Below are 18489 nucleotides of genomic sequence, written 5' to 3'. Positions count from 1 at the left end.
ATATATATATATATATATATATATATATATACATACTTGTTTGGCTCCTCTATCAGAATGAAAGTTCCATGAGAGTAATGTCTGGTTTTGTATCCCAATATAATATCAACGTGCACCGAGGGCTTATGACAATGTCTGATGCAGAAGAGATGCCTAATAAATATTGTTAAAACAAATGTATGAACAAAAGAAGAAAGCTAGTTCTCCATGAAGCTGTTCCATACAACCTCTCTATAGAAATGAACAGGGACAGGTGTTTTAAGCAAAGTTATAATTCATGAAAATCTAAATTTACATAAAGGGTATGTTGAGAGGTGATTTTTTTCACTTTACAAAAAGATCCATCATAAAATTCTTTAAACTGGCTTTCCAGGTACATAGAACATAAGATTTTATTGATTGAAACCATATGTTTGCACAGAATTCTTCAAGAAAATATCTTTCATATAAAGCAAGGTTGACCTATAAGCAATTTCCTTAAGGCACCTAGCCCAGAATGGCCCACTCTCAAATTTACTCGGTAATAGATAATGGGAGGCCTGGAATGCAGTGGATATTTGAAACCCTAGAATGCAAAGCAGTAATTTCAGCCTTTTAGGGCCCTCATGACTTTTCTCACAAAAATAGCTAATGAGGAGATGAATCAATGTATTTGAACCTCCCCAACTCCTCTTTCTGTATATGAGTGAAAGTAAGAATAGCTGTGAAATCACCTCCAAAGAGGCTGCAATGGAAAGAAGAACAAAGGCTTGTAAAATTCACCAAATTGATGCTTTTCTCCCAACTCCCCCGACCACCACTGATAATTAAGTTGTCTGGTTGAAAAACTGGAAAAAAGAATTCAGTGTGTTAATAAATAAAATACAGTTAACTTCTCTGGGTCTTAATTTTCTCCTTAACAATGTGGGAGTCCTTTTAAAGATTATTGTTTTAGAATTCTGTTCTTGAACCTACCCAAACTTTACAAAATAAGGTAATTTGTGACTGTTCTCTCTGATTAGTGAAATAAATTTCTCAGCTATTTCTGCCCTCCTCATTGGAAACCTTAGTAAATGATCATGAACTTTAAATTGAAACATTTATATTATTTGTGGAATTGGTTGATTTGACTGATGATTCGTGCTAAGAAAAAAAATGCTTTCCAGAATTTCTTTACGACTAACCGTTTCTTTATCAAACATACTCCACTATGACTGAAGTACAGTAAGCTATTCTTGAATTGCAGTACAAGTGAAATATAACCGTAGGAAGGAAAAACACTTTATTGTTGTGATAATAAATATCAAGGTAGACTTGGGTATAAGTTAATTTTACCCTTCAAAAACAAAACCACATTATCTCAGAAAATACAAACCTCCCAATTTAGAAAATATTTGGAACATGGGGAAAAAACAAGCCTGATGTCTGTAGAGTTCTTGGCAACATTTTTGCCCTAGACAACTTCCGGAAGCATTAGTCTGCCCTCCCACAATTTTTATTGTTTTGCCCAAATTATATTGGATGATATTTTGAGGGAAAATTATTTCTCTAAGTGATGTACTAAAGTATTAACTTTTTACATAAAGTGTTTTAGAGTAATAATCTTTATCCTTAAGACTCTTTTGCATGGGTCTGAAAAGCTAAAGAATGTATTCATGAAAATGCGCATTATTTAGCTACCCCCTGCCTTGTAAGTTAAAGAGAGATCTTAAATATATCAACAAATATCAACTTTCTGTTTGAAAGTTAATGTTCTTATATTTTGTCTGTGTTTTTTCTCTCTTCCCTATTTACTTCTGCAAATGACATCAGGTCATTTTTCATTGAGAAAGAGTAACAGATTAAGAAAGGGAGTCAGGAAAGAGAAAAAAAAGGAAGCCTGGGGAAGATGGAGTTAAAGCTGATACTTGATCAGCCAAAACCCCCAAACTAGACTAGATACAACAAAATAAATAAATAAGTAAAATAAAATTGCAGTACAAGCGGAGGCCAATGGACAGATGGCAATGAGAAGAGAGAAGGTTCATGAAAGAGGATTTGTTCATTGGAATTATAAATTGAAGAAGAGTCAAGACTGGGTGGGAGAGGCTTCTGAGGAAAGCAGGATGCAGTCTGTATTCTGATAACAATAAGAATATGGATAGTAGCAGTGACATCTTCCGTGTGTGATACTCAGAACTGCCACTTGACTAAAAACAACCTCTGCTTTGAATTGAAACACAATCCAGAAAGAAACAAATATTTACCCATTTTTATGGAATGCTGAGAAAGACAAGAGTATCTTGCAAGTTTATAAGTCAGGTCCTCATAGGAGATTTTCAGTCATTGTGCATTTGTCAGGAGGTTGAGGGACAGGGATGGGGTGTAGTTGGGGAGGGGTGGCAGTCAGCCCAATAATGTGCAATTTAAAAAATGTCCTTAGGTTGGATAGATGAATGGATGGATGGATGGATGGATGGATACATACTCATAGATACATGGGTGAGCAAGTTATAGATACACACACACATACACACACACAGACACACAGAGTTAAAATTTGCAACTATTTAATAAAAAACAAGGGATAAATGGGATTGCCTTAGATTTAAGAAGACTCTTTACCTTAACTGGAGAATATGTGTAATTGAGTGATCTTTTTTGCCAGTTATCAACAGAGCGTCGAGTCATTTTCTTTTTTCACGTGTGTTGATACCAAAACCATGGGAGAGTGCCTCTGAAGAAAATATCTGTTGGGAAAAATACCTCTGGTTTAAGAATGTGTCCTACTAGTAATTTAATTGCAGCTTTTTTTTCCCAAATGTAAAGTTTTATTTTCATAAAAATGCTAAGGAAACACAGTGTTCTTTTCAAGTATCATAATTGCAGAGAACCCTAGTGCACTGTGAATGGGAATGTAAATTGATGCAGTCACTGTTGAAAACAATTCAGAGGTTCCTCAGAAAATTAAAACTGGAGCCATAATATCTAGCAATCCAGAATGCAATACATTCTGGGCATGGCCAAAAGAATTGAAATCAGGATCTTGCCGAGATTTCTGCACCCTCATGTTCATTGCAGCATTATTCACAATAGCCAAGATATGGAAACAATCTAAGTATCCCCCAACAGATGAAGGACTAAAGAAGAGGTGGTACATGCACGCATGGAATACTGTTTGGCCATGTGAAAGAGAAATCCTGCCATTTGTGACAACAGTGATGGACCTTGAGGTCATTATGCTTAGTGAAGTAATTCAGACAGAAAAAGATAAATACTGTATGATATCACTTACAGGTGGAATCTAAAAAAGACAAAGTCTGAGAAACAGAATAAAGCAGTGGTTAGCAAAGGTTCAGGGGTGGGGAAAATGAGGAGACATTTGTCAAAGGGTATAAACTTCCAGATATAAGATTTATAAGTTTGGGGATCTAATAGATAGCATGGTGATTATAGCCAACAATACTATATCATATCCTTAAATGCTGCCAAGAGAGCAGATCGTAACTGTTCTCACCACAACAAGGAAATGGTAAGTAACTATGTGATGGGATGGAGGTGGTAGCTAGTACTATGGTGGTAATCATTTTGCAACTTATAAATGATCGAATCAACATGTTGTACAAATTAAATTTAGACAATGTTCTGTGTCCATTATATCGCAATAAAGGTGGAGAAATTTTTTTTTTTTAAAAAAAGATCATATTTGGCCCTGTGCCCAGTTAACTACAAATATGCAAGGCGCCGAGGAGTGCTCAGAGCACATTAACCCTGGTCTGGTTTAGGAAGCCTGTGGCTACTTACGAGAGTGAGTGTGCCGTGAAGGAGAGCACAGGGTACGAGGCCACCCAGGTTCTAATCCCGGCCCTGCCCTGAACTTGTTGGGTGGTCTTGGTCAAGGTCCAAGACCTCTCCGAGCTCTCAGTTCTCCATTTACAAAGTGAGAGTATTAAACTAGGTGTTCTGTAAGGTCCCTTGCAGCACCATCATTATATAATCCCACGAGTTTAACTTGAAATGTCAATGCCACTTGGAACTCTGGAGGTCTGCTTCGGAGATCGGTCAGTTCTTAGTTATATACCAGAGTGGCAAAAAATGTACAAAAGGGGACACGTTGGTCAGCATTGCTCAAGCAGTGGTTTGCTGTATCCAGAAGTGTCTGGACACTGATGGTAACCACTTGGAGTACCTCTTGTAATTGCAGACGTCAAACGTGACTTGTATTCATCTTTTGTTATTGGTATATATTGAGTATTACACTTTTTATATAGTTTTTCTTTCTTAAAATGTGGATACTTTTTTTTGGCACCTTCTGTTAATTATAACCTGTCAGTTCTTTAATCTCTAGGAAAGTAATGGTTTGTAATTTTTAGTCTTGAATCATGATTTTGTGCATGCTGCACAATCCATGAGTGGAAAGACAGAAGGATAGAAGGAAGAGAATCCAGTAACTATATTATTTTTCTGCTTTCAATGTCTTAATTTACTTCCATTTTATGCAAAATCTTGTATTACTTAGAATAAAGAATTATGGTTTCATGAGTTCCTCTCATAAATATCTTAAGTTTACCACAGAAAGAACAGGATTACTGTTAACAACCATCTTCATGTTTCACTAGATTTGGAAAGAAGAAAGACGATAAGGGTGGGAAGACGGAGCGGAAAGGTCCCCTGAAGCATGGTGGCCTGAGAGAAGAGGAGCTGGAAAAAATGAAAGAAGAGCGTGAAAGGTGAGTAGAAACACTGAGTCCCTATTTTATTTGAGCCTATTGTTTGTTTTTAATTTGGTTATTGCATCAATCAACTGGAGAAATTTTATTTTAAGAAGCATAGAGGTTGATACAAAAGGAAAGGTACCTCATATAAAAGGAGACTTGCCTGTCTTGGGGGATTTTTATTATATTTTGAGAAGAAATTAACTTCATGTTTTTATTGTATCAGTACTTATAATTTCATAATATGGTACCCCTGGTTTTGACTATACCAATGCATGTTTTCCCTGTGGTTTAAACAATCAGATTTTTTTAATATAAAAAGGTCATTTTAATATTGATGTTTAGAACTATCAAATTTCCATAGTCTGTTCCTAATTTTTGTCAAGCTGTTGTATGCCTTCTTAATTTTATTCTGCTAAATCCATTTGGGTCCTGTTATTTGAGAAGTACATGTCCTTCATTTTTAAAAAGCCAGTGTCTTTTATTAGGCTATCAGCAACTTGCAAAGTATGTCGCCCATCTGTTAAAGGACTGGTTCCATTTACTGAAATAATGACAGTTTGCAAGGGCTGAATTCTCCTGTTTGAGGAGCTTAATGTTCCCATTTGGACAAGAGGTCCTTTATGTATCTGTGATGTTAACTCTGGCACTTATCCCAAGTAGATGTGTAAATATATGATTTGGAAACATGTAGTTGAATATTCATATTTCTGCCAAAAATTCCAAACCTTTACAACTAAATGAAGCTTGGAGAGAAACTGAGATTACAATAAAACTGGCGTATAATTTTAAGTATTTAATTCTGACCTCATGTATGAAATCAGATTTGTCCAACATGAGTATTAGTAAATAACAATAGTTCTTTTAGTTTTTAAAGAGTGTCTCATACATATATTAATACTCTAGTATGTGTACAAAGAAAATTATACTTATCATTGTGTTTTCTAGCACCGAGCAGGCTAAGAGTATCTACTGTTAACCTTTGACCCTTACCTTGTAGTCCATTCCCGTTGAGAAGGCTGACTTGATCAATAGCTAGGAAAAAGATAACCCTATTTAGACCGTTCTCATTTTTGAGAGGTTGATAAGCTCAAGCCCAGGGTCAGTGGAGCCATTAAAAGAAAATCAAGTGCTTTGCATTGTTGTTGACTATTCATTCCTCTGACAGAGCTGCCCCAAAGATGAATTCTCCATTATAGCCCAAGATTCGCTAATCCTGTATTGTAAAATGTAATTCAGGCTACGACTTCGATGCACATATTGGCAAAGACCTCTGTGTGGTGAGTCCACATCACAGATCTTCGCTGCTCCCCTGACGTCACTTACTGAGGCACCAACCTCCTATGCCTCATCTTCAGGAATCTGAGCTGTTTGCTGGGATGCAGACTTCACATTTTTTTGTGGCGCAGTACTTGCTTGGGATTGGGGGGCGGGGGCGGTGGTTACTCCTAGTAGCTAGAGACCTGTGTGCCAGCTAGAAAATTGATAACCCATAAAATATGGTGGGTTGTCTTTAAGTAAGGGTTCATTTCCTTTCTGGTTTTGCCTTTAGGAAGCAGGTGTCTGAGGGAGTCTTGTGCCTAAAGCAGGGCTGTAAATTCACTCAGCTGGCTATAGAGGATTCAGGTCTAATTTTTAAAAATTATGTCTGGTCAAAATATTGAAAGAACTATGCGATTAGCTTCCATTTAGGCCACTTCCCACACGTGAACACATAAAACATCGGATAGGGGTTTCCTAGAGACAACAGTGTCTCAATCATGTCTAAGGGGAAGAAGATGGAGGAGTTGATTTTATGGTTGGGCGCTATAGAATTAATGACCAAGGGCATGTCAACAGCTCAGAGGCCGAGGGCCATAAAGGGTGGAGGTGGAAGCTGAACACTTGGCATTGTTCCCAAACCCTGCGTCCCATTTCTTGGCTCTCCATCATCCATAGGAAACCAATTCACAAGTCTTAAAGAACTCAGTGAGTGTATCACTCTTCATGACATGGCCATGGAAGTAAAATAGAATAAAATAAGAACTAGCACATAAAAGTTGACAAAGTTGTCTTTTTTCCTAATACATTTGGAATCTATTACCTTAGGATGATTCAAGCCATCCTATTGCTTACTTATTTCATCCTAGCTACCATAGATGTAATAGTCTTTCACCATTAACATATCCCTTTTTCAGAGGGTTTAAAGCACTTAAATGAAATATATACATACTGTACAGTGCTGAAGCCAGCCTGCACTAGCTTGCGAGAGACAATTATTACGCTTTCAATACATTTGTGAGCTGATGGTTAAACCATTGGTAGCTTGAAGTTGGTTATGGTGAGAGTAGTTACTCCACAGAAATTGGCAAGTGAGATAAGTTGGGGGGGTTTTTGTTTGTTTTTTCAAAGAGCCAGTTTACCAACACACCATTGAGGGTCTATTCCTACCCTTTTTAACTCATGACCAGGAAGAAATTATCAAAAATACAGACAAAAAAAATTACTCATCCAAATCAAACCACGTGACTTCTTATAGCTGTGTTTCTCAAAGTGTGGTTCATGGACCTCTTGCATCAGAATGAATCACTTGGGGAGCTTATTAAAAGTGAATATCCCTGAATCCCACACCGGACTTTCAGGATGAGAATATTGGCAGTTAGAGCCAAAGGAATCTATGTTTAATAGGTAAGCCCAATGTGATCCTTCAGCTTTCTAAAGTCTGAAACCCACTAACTTGGAGAAACAGGATTTGGCTGGAACATTAGATTAAACTATTCCTATTCGATGATAAATAATACACAGATTTTTTTTTTCCCAAGAGGATTGAATAACTCAGTCTGAAAATATTGTCATCTTTTTCATATACCTTCTCTGAAGCATCCTACTTACTGGCACACTATTTTGTAAATGCAAAAGGAACCCTTGTCAGTGCTTGCTCACCTAAGGAAATATGGATCACTTTCTCCCAGCATTCCCCATGCACAAGAAAACTTACAAAAACAGTAAATTCTATAAGAAAAATTTGGAAACATAAAGTATAAATAAGTTGATTAAAATCATGCATAATTCCATCATAATTCCATAACCACTATTCATATTTTTATAATCTTTTTACCATGTATATATTTTCTTTGAAAACTTGATATCCATACTGAATATATAATATCTTACTTTTTCACATTATATTGTGAGCATTTCTTCATGTCATTAATGTTTTGAAAATGTCATTTCGATGACTGCCTAATATTCTCTGAGATCGATATACCATAACTTATTTATTTCACATTGTCAAACATATAGTTCGTTTTCATTTTTCACTGGTCCAGACTGTCATATCTTGATGAGCATCCAGGTACAAAAATCTTTATAGTTTACCTCTTAAATCATGTAATTCTAGTTTGAAGATTCAGTTTTTTTGTAACTGTTTTATTTAAGGGTTAATCTAATTTCAACTCTAAATTTTAGGATTATATCATCCCTCTCCATTCATCCAATTATTTTTATTATGAGTTCCATAGCTCAGTTTTATCTACATAGCTAATTTCTGATATGGAACTGTTCAGGTGCTATAGATGAATATCCTATTCACAATGAAAGCTATGAAAAGGTCAAAAAACTATAATTGGCTCATTGAGTTACTAGGTTAGATTAGAGAATTGCAGAGTCCAGAACAGTGGTTCTCAGTTTGGGGAGAGGGGTCAATTTTGCCCATGAAGAAACATTTGACTTTATCTGGGGACATTTTTGATTGTCACAGCTTTGTGTGGTTGGGGGACAGGGAGGGAATTAGGACTGCCATATACTGTATAAAGGCCAGGGAGGTGGTAAACATCCTATAGTCACCATCCCCCAACATTGAGTTATCTAACTCAAACCATCCATAGTGTGGAGGTTGAAAGCCCTGTTCTAACCTCTGAACTTCACAAAGTAAGGTTACTCTTCTGGACGTTAGAATGACATTGTGTTATGATATCCTATGGATAACACAGAGAAATATACTCCAGATGATATAACCCTAGAGGGATTATTAGCTATTTGAGACTGTACCCCAAGATTACTAATGAATGTTCCGTCAATATAAGTTTACAAGAAAAATGTTTTTCTCAAAAATTTATTTTTAATGCTGGCCTGCTGAATGTTGGCATTAATGATCGTGCCTGTTGATCATATTTTGAATGCCAAGAAGCTGCAGGGGTAGGTAATGTGTCCAATGACAGAATAATCTGGAACAATGGATTGAATCGGAATAAATGTAAAGTCTTGCTTTTCATTCCAAAAATGAACTGTACAAACACAGGATGTGGATGGTTTGACTTAATACCAAATATATGAAAAAATTGCCTGATGGTTTTAGTTGAGGGTAAGTTTAGCATGAGTCAATATGAGGATGTGCCTGCCAAAAACTTAATCCAGTCCTAGGCTACATTACTGGAAATTCATATACAAAACGAAGGAAGAAACAATAATTCCAATTTTACACTGCTCAAATCACACCTGGGATATCCGATGCCTGCCTCACACAAAAAGAATGGCAGCACTAAATCCCGGTCTTTTGAAAATGTTGGGGGACCTGTGAGTGCATAGTGTGCAAAGTTAAGACTTAGTCGATTTCACATGATTGAAGAACTTTCACATGCAAGAGGAATTTGACGTATTTATACCACCCATTCTATTCTGTTCTCTCTCTCCATTCATCTATGTATTTATTTTCTTGAAGGTACTAATGAGGAATTTTTTTTATTAATTTTTTTTTTTGGCAGGGCATATTGGGGAACAGTGTGTTTCTCCAGGGCCCATTAGCTCCAAGCCATTGTCCTTCAATCTAGTTGTGGAGGGCGCAGCTCAGCTCCAACTCAGTCGCCGTTTTCAGTCTTTAGTTGCAGGGAGCGCAGCCCACTATCCCATGTGTGGGAATCGAACCAGCAACCCTGTTGTTCAGGGATCGCTCTCTAACCAGCTGAGCCATCCGGCCGCCCAGATGAGGAATTATTTAAGAGAGGTAGCCTTTAGCTTAATAGGAGAGAAAACATTCTGATAATCAGAATGCCTCATGAGGCGGTGAGTTTGTTGACACTGGAAATGTCTCATAAGCTGATTGAGAAAGGATTAGTGCATCAGAAAAGTATTGGACTAAATCAGAGTTTCATAAACTTCAGTCATTGATGTATTACCTTGTCTTACTTATATTTGTGTATATACAAACAAATAAATAAAATATGTCAATGCAAAATCCTGTAAGTCCATGCAATTCAATGCGTTAAGCTGCATACCATCAGAAATCATTTTGTGTATCATCAGTGCTGCATTTGTCCTTAGAGGGTCTCTCTGGTCTTTCCTGGATCTTAATTAAGGTTTGAGACATATACACATATCTAAGTGTAGAGGCATTTACTTTGAATTTCCTCAAGTGGCCTTTCCATGGCATTGGTTCATGGTAGTATATGTGGACTCTTATAGACTCTTATCTGAGTCTAGAAGCCCAAGTTTCTTGCTCAGAATTGTGCATTAGGAGTTTCTTTGTCTCATATTTGATGTCCTGAGCTGATCATGTGTCCCCTCCTGATCATGTGTCCCCTCCTGACACAAGTCAAACAGTCCATTGTACTGAAGCCCTGTTTTAAATAAACTCGTTTTGTTCATGCTTCCGTGACATTGGCCATAATAAAACATCAGTTCCAAATGCCTATATCCATTGCTAGAAAGATATATTCAATATGATAGTCAAAGATTGTTTCTGCCAGAATGTTTTAGCAAGTTAAATTAAATTAGCACTTTCCAACATTCAGATTATGTAAATAAGTATGGTGAGCTGAGAGCAACAGGTTGTCTTAACCAGTCAATAAACATATTTTTTTGTTTGTTTAATTCTAAGACTACCTTAAATTTGTAACTTTCTGCAAGGCGTGAAATTAAGGATTATTGTACTGAGGGGGGAAATCTCCATTGACATCAAAGGCTGTCTTTCATTGAAGTCCCATATTGCTGACCCTGAAACAAGATTTCACTAAATAAAATGTCTTACTGACATTGGGTGTTAATAACATATGAGTTTGCACTCCAGGATCTCCTTATACCACGGCACAGTTTATTTTGCAAGGGAGCTCGTTTACTGTGTTAACGAAATGTTGTTTTTGTAGGTCTTATTAGAATCTTAGTAGGATAAATGAGGAGATGCGGGGGAAAGAGGCAACCTCTCTAGCTCCAGGACTGAGAAGTATGAAAACATATGGCTCTTGTTTTCAACAACCCGCCTGAACAGAATGCTTAAGTGAGAGAGAAGCTAAGATTTAGGAAAGTTAATCAGTTTCAGTGTCTGAATTCAAGGTTCTTGGTTTTCTTTCCGTTTAGGAAGCCTTCCAAGAACGGCAGAGGCTTCTCCCTTGCCTTATCAGCTGAGCTGCTTGTGGCCTGTTCCCTTAGTTTAAATCAATACATGTGTTTTTGATATTTGGCAAACCAAGATTTAATTATGCAGCTGCAAGTTCCCCCACATAAACGAAATGCATCTTCGAGAAATAAAAACATTCAGAAACCATTTATAGTTTGAGAATACAAGTGGGTGAAAATCTATTCCCAACCTCTCAGCATTTTATTTAATTATGGGAGATTTTTATGTTACTGGAAATTGAAGTGAAAACCAAAATAAGGCTAGAGTTTATCCAACATTTGTTCACACTGAAAAATGAAGATGCTTATTGTATTCTGAGAAAAGGAATGGAAGTATTATTTTCTGAATTAATATTTTAATTGTAACCTACATAACTATTACCCTTCTAAACTCATAGAACAACAAATGAATTGATAGGATTTTGTCATTATCGTATCCCAAAAAGAGTTCATATTTTATTAAAGAAACCAGAAGGTTGATTTCTTTAATATGCCAAGAGGCTCACTATAATTATGTACTGAACTTAAACTTTGGCATTATTTAAACTGTTGAAAACACCCATGTTTTGGCATGATTACATTCAAATGATTAATTCAGCATGGTTTTTACTCCTCACTGAATATCCCTGTCTTTTGCCGCAGAATTTGCTGGGTCCCGTGGTGTGGGCAAAATAAAATGTTGGAAAGCTTCCCAGTTTTAATAGTCCCAATTTATTATTACCACTGAACCCTGATCAGATCACGGACTGGATTAGATCCCAGTTTTTCAAAAGGCCCCAATTTATGACTCCTTTCGAATCGTGGTAAAAATGTGTATTTGAATAAGGCTTTGGTTGCCTAAAAGAGATCCAGTTAATTACTTTTAGATTCTTATTAGGTCATCACTGCACGGAGTTATGAAAAATATCATTAGATGATGTTTCTCAGGCCAAGGTCATGTTCTCATTTATGCTGACAGAAAGAAGCTATCAGATTTCTGTTTTTCATAGTATTAACCGTCTCAGTGAATGAAAAGAGATTTGCCATATCCCAGTAATTACTATTGATGCTTGTGTTAGGGTAAGGATAGCCTCCTTTCCCAGAATAAGAATTAAAAACGAGAGAGAGAGAGAGAGAGAGAGAGAGAGAGAGAGAGAGAGAGAGAGAGAACACACACAGCATAGAGAGAACACACCCACCACCCCTCATTCAGGGACCATCTTACAAGATTTACCTGTACTTTAGAGGGATGAAGGGGTGAGACACAGAAGGATGCTGGTGGCTGTAATATCTGTACATTTATTTGACCTTCGTAACACCTATCTTCTCAGAAATGCTTATGATCACCAAAAAATTTGGCACATTACTATATTCCTATAGACAAGAGATGGGAACACCTACATCCCAAGGCCATGCCAGCATTTTTTATGAGCCAAAATCCTTTTATGGAACTTGAATCGATGTTAGAAGTGCTGTATTAGCAACGACTTGTCAGCCGAGCTGGATTAATATATAAAATGAACCACTTGATTGGCATTCTTTCCAATAGTCATTTAGACAAACTTCTAAGAGGAAAGTACGCCAGCTCTTTAAAAAGTGTTTTAAGAGGACACTCTTATATTCAAATACCCTGGAGTGACATAGTATGTTATTGTATTCAATTAGAGTGCAGTTGAAATACGTTCTGAAAAGGAATTATACTAATCTGCCCAGGATGATCCCACAGAAATATATAGAATACCTAATATGATTTAAAAAATGAAACTTGGAAAGAAGTTCTAAATTCCATTGATCTGAATATTTCGTTTTAATATACACCTAAAAATATATTCAACATAATCAATAAACTTTGGTCATTCGCTGGACTTTATGCTAATCAGAGTTGCAGATATATCTGGTTCAGAGGAAGTTGCCTGCAGCAGTGGCAGAATTTGAAAGGAGCATTTTCTGTGAAAGCTTTGGGTAACTATAACTAGGTTATAGTTACCTAGCTGTAGAAGAAAGACCTTCTGGTGACTAGAATTTAGTAAAGAGACACCAATTCTCATGTTATCAGTTGTTTACATTGCCTTTGGATAAACCGCTTTTGAGGATGTATTATTTTTAAAGTCCCTCTTTTTATTACCATGAAGTGAAATGGTAATAATAATAGTACTTGAAGACCTCCATTTTATACATTTTGTTTGGCTAAAATGCTTTTTGACTGCTAAGGTCCTTCAGAGAAAAAAAAAATTGAGTAAATAAAAGTTAAGTGAATCCAGAATATTTACTGTGGACTAGTTTGGGGCTGGACTGTGTGCAAGCAAAGTTAATTTGCTAAAAAACACTGTCCTGAAAACCATGGACAAATCAAACTTTTATAAGTCAAATGGAATTTTCTAAAATTTCTAAAGTACCTCACCTTCATTTCTTATTTGGACATATGTTGTATCCTGCTTTGGAATGCTTCCATGACAACACATCCACTCTGGAGACCAGGAGTAGTTATTGTTCACATAGGTTGGCAAATTCTGCAACTTGAACGGTATGCAACCTATTGTCTTCCAGAATCTGCTGTTTTCCCCCATCACATTCTTTATATAGAAATCCTAACCTGGGCCTGTGATTTACAATCACCAAACTCTGAATATGCGTTTTTTCCAAATTTCCTGGGCACTTTTTTATAAGGGTAGTTTTCAAATGAGAGTGATGTTTTCCCCCAGGGGGCACTTGACAATGTCTGAAGATATTTTTAGTTGTCACACTGGGAGGGAGGTACTACTGGAATCTAGTAGTTAAAAAACAAGAATTTTCTCACCATTTTACAATGCATGGGACAGCCCCCTACAAGAAAGAATTACCCAGCCCTAAGTGTCAGTTGTGCGAAGGTTAAGAAACCCTATTTTAGATAAATAATTAGATAATATAGATATATGTGTACAGATATAGATGGAAATATGCTATAGCAATTCAGTACTTCTATGTTTGTACCCGAGGATGTGTATTTTTAAAACCATTTCTGAAGTGGTTGTTGTTTATATTATGATTGGGATCAGCTGGCCTAGGGTGGTGGCCGAGGGCAGGCATGTGGCCAAGTGGAAAGATTACAGGACCCAGGAGTGGCTCACACCTGGGCTGAAGACCTGACTTTGCATGAATTCACTGTCAAGCTACTTACCTGCTTCAAGCCGCTGTATTCTAAACTGTTACCTGAGAAGTCTGTCTTTTAGATTGTTGTGAAAAGTAATATTTATGAAGCAAGCACCTGGTTCACTCTAGGTGTTCAGTGTTATTTTCTGACTCGTTCTGGGGATTAAAAACCCCAGATAATCCAGTCACTAACCTGTGGGAGCCCAGAATGCTCTGAGACACAGCATCCGTGAAAATTGCTGAATTGGATACTGTCATGATGAAGAAGGCCAACTTGAAAACAGACTTTGCCCAGCTGGGAGTCATGCCAGATACTTCCATTCAAGAAGCTTCTCCTCATTTCTTATTGATCACCGTTTGGAAGTTGCTCCTCACGGTGAGCTTGGCATGAGATGGCAGCACAGTAGGGGGAGAGCTGGCTGCAACCAGGGCTGGGCAGCCATGGAAACAAATTCAGGGAGGAGGAGAATAAATGGCATGGGTGACCGCTAGCCTCTCAGTCCACAGGGTGTGCGGCCGCAGAAAACACTTGTGACCGCAGTCATTAAATTCACAAAGTCCTCACCTTACCTTTTTGTTATATGTACTTACATTCAGGGCAGGGGAACTAACTCAGGCCTGCTCATATTTCAAATCCAGTCTTTGGTGGGAATGGAACAAACTGTTCATTCACTCTCTCCCATCTACCTGTTCTTGCTCTGGACTTTAATTAATGACTTTACGTGCATCTAAATTGACTTCAGATTGATGTCCAAAGGAACCTGACCCCTTTCCCAGGCTCAAACTCCTGTCTCCCTCTGCTTTGTGTCCTTTGTTTGATTTCAGTGTTGAGAGTTAAAGAGGTTGAAGTGGTTTGGACTATGGCACAAAAGTCTGCTTTTCCAAGAGGTCACTTAAAAGAGCCCTTTTTTTTTTTTTTTAACAGTAATAACAGTTGACGTTTAGATGGAAGATACACGTATTCGTGTTCTTGGAAGATATTAACAAATAAATAATAATTTGTGAAGTCATGATTCTTGAAGTAGAGATTGCTAAATATAACAGGTTGGTGAAAAGTGGATCAGTAAATAATAGCTTTGATCAGCAATTCCTCTCTCCAGAACTTTTAATCACCTTCTGTTGCCTACTGTATACAGTTTAAATTCCTTGGCCTAATGTCTGACAATACTCAGCTTTCTAATTATAATTTCCATTTGGAGCCAAGATGTCCTATATACTCCGGAATGTTCACTCTTTTTCAGATTGCCGTAGCACTTTCCAATCTCTGTGTCATTCCTAATACTATTCTCCTCGCCTAGAATACTCTCCTTCTGCCTACAGTGGCCCAAATCAATGAGAATTCAGTAAAATCTCACTTCTTCTATTACACTTTCCCAAATGACCCAAGTTAGAAGAAAATTCTTCCACTAAATAATTTGGGTCAAGTCACTTAATTTTTATTATCTAAAGCTTGTTTCATTGCAAAATGGGTACATAACCACTTTAGCATAACAATATTATTGTGAGGGTTAAATGAGATTCCAAGCTGAAGGATGCAGAATAGTGCCAGGCATAGAGATGGTCAATAAATGGTGATCTTACCATTTTTCTTAGAGACAGTGTTTATTTAAAAGCGAATGAGCATTAAAATCAAAAAGAGTTGAATCTAACGTCTGCGTCCTCTGCATTGCCCGTGCAGCCGTGCATGTTTTGCTGAAACCTTCTGAGACCTGGCTAGCTCATCTGGAAAATTTTTTCCAAAAGGAGAACTAATATCTAGCCTTCTGAGTTCCTGTAAAATTCACGTAAGATGAAGCAATTAAAGCATGTAGAGCAGTTCTTGGCACATGTAAACGCACATTGTTATTATTACTGTTGTTATTTTGCTGCACTAAATTTTAGATGTTTGTGATTACAGACATGGCTTCTCTCCTTTCTGAGCTTGTCATTTCCTGGAGGCCAGGAGGACATTATAATCTTTTCTCTATTTCTCTCAGTATCTACTACATTCCATTTCACAGAGTAGGCCATTGATAAGCAGTTGTTGAGTCATGGATGAATGAATTAATGAACAAATACAAAACTGCACTAATTTTATTTTTCAAGTGAATAATCAGTAGAATGGCACCAAGAGACAGAATAAGCAAAATCAATGGTCGACAAAGCCATATAATTTAGAAAAATAAGACTTCCCCTTAGGCTATGTCATGGTGTCAAGAAGCATGAGGTCATTTGTAACTGAGGCAGTAGAACGTGGAAATGGATCGTTGAAGCACCGAGGCCACCTTGTCAGGACGATCAACACTTGTTTTCCTATCACTGAACCAGATCCTGAGAGACGGGACTTTAAAGTGAAGGCAATTTGTCCACTTCTCAAAACAAATGGAAGGGCTGTGGGCCTTTCCTAGAGAGTGATTTTGTTTGTTTGTTTGTTTGTTTGTTTGTTTAAATTGGGCTTTTGCCTCCATTCTTTTCCAGTGGCTTAAATTTAACCAGTTGAAATTAGTTTTAGTACCATTCATTCCAACCTCTTAAACTGAAATATTTGCCTTTACAGGGAAAACTGAATTTGATTGTACAGATGAGACACACTATCCTTGGCTTATTCCCCATCAGCGGAGGATCTTTTCTGTGCTGCATGTTGAGCCGATTCAATCAGAATTCACGGTGCAGATTATATTTCAGGGGCAAGCATAAAAACTGTAATGGAAATAGAAGATCATGAAAAATGGCAACAGCCATTTGCAGTAGACCAGATGCCATAGAGTTGTTCTCTCAGGGAGGCAATATTACTAAAATCCTGGTCCATAATTAGGAGTCCACATGACCATTAAATTACAGTTTTTATCTTATAATTTCTTATACTCTCTCCTGCAAATTCATATCTTTCCTTCTTGTCTAGATCCTCATTCTCTTGAGGCATAGATTGTGACTTCTACTTGTTTCATTTCCTTACATCTCAGTAGAGAGAAGATATTTAGTAAAGTCCTGGTTGATTTAAAAGTATAAAATAATGTCAGATTTCAAATAAGTTACTTATGTAATTTAAAAAATTGAGAAATTCCTGATAATTAGTGGAAAATAATTAATAACTATGTATTAAAATAGAGTGCCTAAAATTTTTGCCTGTTTTTGAAAGTACAGTGTTCTGCTTAAAAATTGCCCTGATTGTAATAGTAAGCAGCAGGTCTAAAAAGTAAAAAAAATAAAGAAAGTAGAGAAGGAGTTGCTTAGACAAATCACTTTTAAAAAATAACAGTGAACTCCATTATTGACAGTATCAACAGCTAATTAAAAATTCTATTAGTGAAGATGTAAAAGATGGCACGTTGCCAATTCAGATTGACACTGAGGAGGCAGAGATAATTGGTTATTTGTTCAATAATCCTAAAATGTTTCACAGTCTCTAATAGAAGCTATGATAGCCAGAGAAAATTTCAAGTGCTAAAAAATATATATTCCAGGCACTTAAAGATATTTTCAGATCAAATAATGTGTCTTTGCAAAAGACTATAATGTTTTAGCTGAATGAGCATCAAAGGATATTTTAGTGGGTTAGCTTTGTTTAAGGAACAAAATCACTGAGTCAAGAAAATACATAGTGTAATTCGTGTGTTTTTAATCTGGTTACAGAGGATGTAATAAGAAAGTCAAAAAAGGATAATTTACAAGTTGGACTTTTACATTTCAGAGCTGCATTTTGTAATAATCATATTAATGAATACATATTGAAAAACATTCCGCAGTGACCATTAAATGTTCCACTTTGGAAAAACAAGATCACAGCATTAACAAAATGCTCTTGTATTATAGTTGGCTGCTTTTGGCATTATTAACACAAAATTAAATATGTTGCCATATTTTTTTATATAGTAGATTAAAAACTTGGTGTAGTTAATTTATCTAATTTTTAACAATTTTTAACAATTTATCCTGTCAATTTCAAAAGATGGACAAGTAAGGCCTAACAGAGAAAGGCATTAACTGAAACCAGACATTTTACAAAATGTTAAGAAATGGGCAGTCAGTTCTTGAGGAAGCCTAATCCTTCCTTTCACCAGCAAACAAAAATTCAATGCCAAGAAAACTGATATTATGCTAAAATATTCCCTACCTCAAATATGTATATAACTTAAGATAAAAAAATGGATGCCTAATGTCAGTGACCAATTCATATTATCAAATGAGAAATATTCAAAGGAAATAAATACACTCTATTGGTGTTAGTCATGTAACCCTCATTGATCAATCTGAAATTACCACCTGCAGATATAAATTACCATAGTTCACAAGACTGTAGTTCACATAAGCTTGGCTCTGCCTAAGTCCAAAGAATTTTTTTTTTTAAATGTGACACAAT

General features: G+C 36.6%; 1 protein-coding gene across 1 annotated transcript in view; it reads left to right on the top strand.

The window, feature by feature from the left end:
- Window positions 1-18489, top strand: part of PARD3B (par-3 family cell polarity regulator beta) — a 939210-nt gene that overhangs the window by 755276 nt on the left and 165445 nt on the right. The window contains exon 19 of the mRNA XM_033112382.1: window positions 4578-4688. Within this exon, the coding sequence (XP_032968273.1) occupies window positions 4578-4688 (111 nt within the window). The remainder of the gene's footprint in view (window positions 1-4577; window positions 4689-18489) is intronic.

The sequence above is a fragment of the Rhinolophus ferrumequinum genome, chromosome 8, assembly GCF_004115265.2.
Source record: "Rhinolophus ferrumequinum isolate MPI-CBG mRhiFer1 chromosome 8, mRhiFer1_v1.p, whole genome shotgun sequence".
NCBI lineage: Eukaryota > Metazoa > Chordata > Mammalia > Chiroptera > Rhinolophidae > Rhinolophus > Rhinolophus ferrumequinum.
The sequence above is the reverse complement of the archived record's forward strand: the minus strand, read 5'-3'. Positions and strand labels throughout refer to the sequence as shown.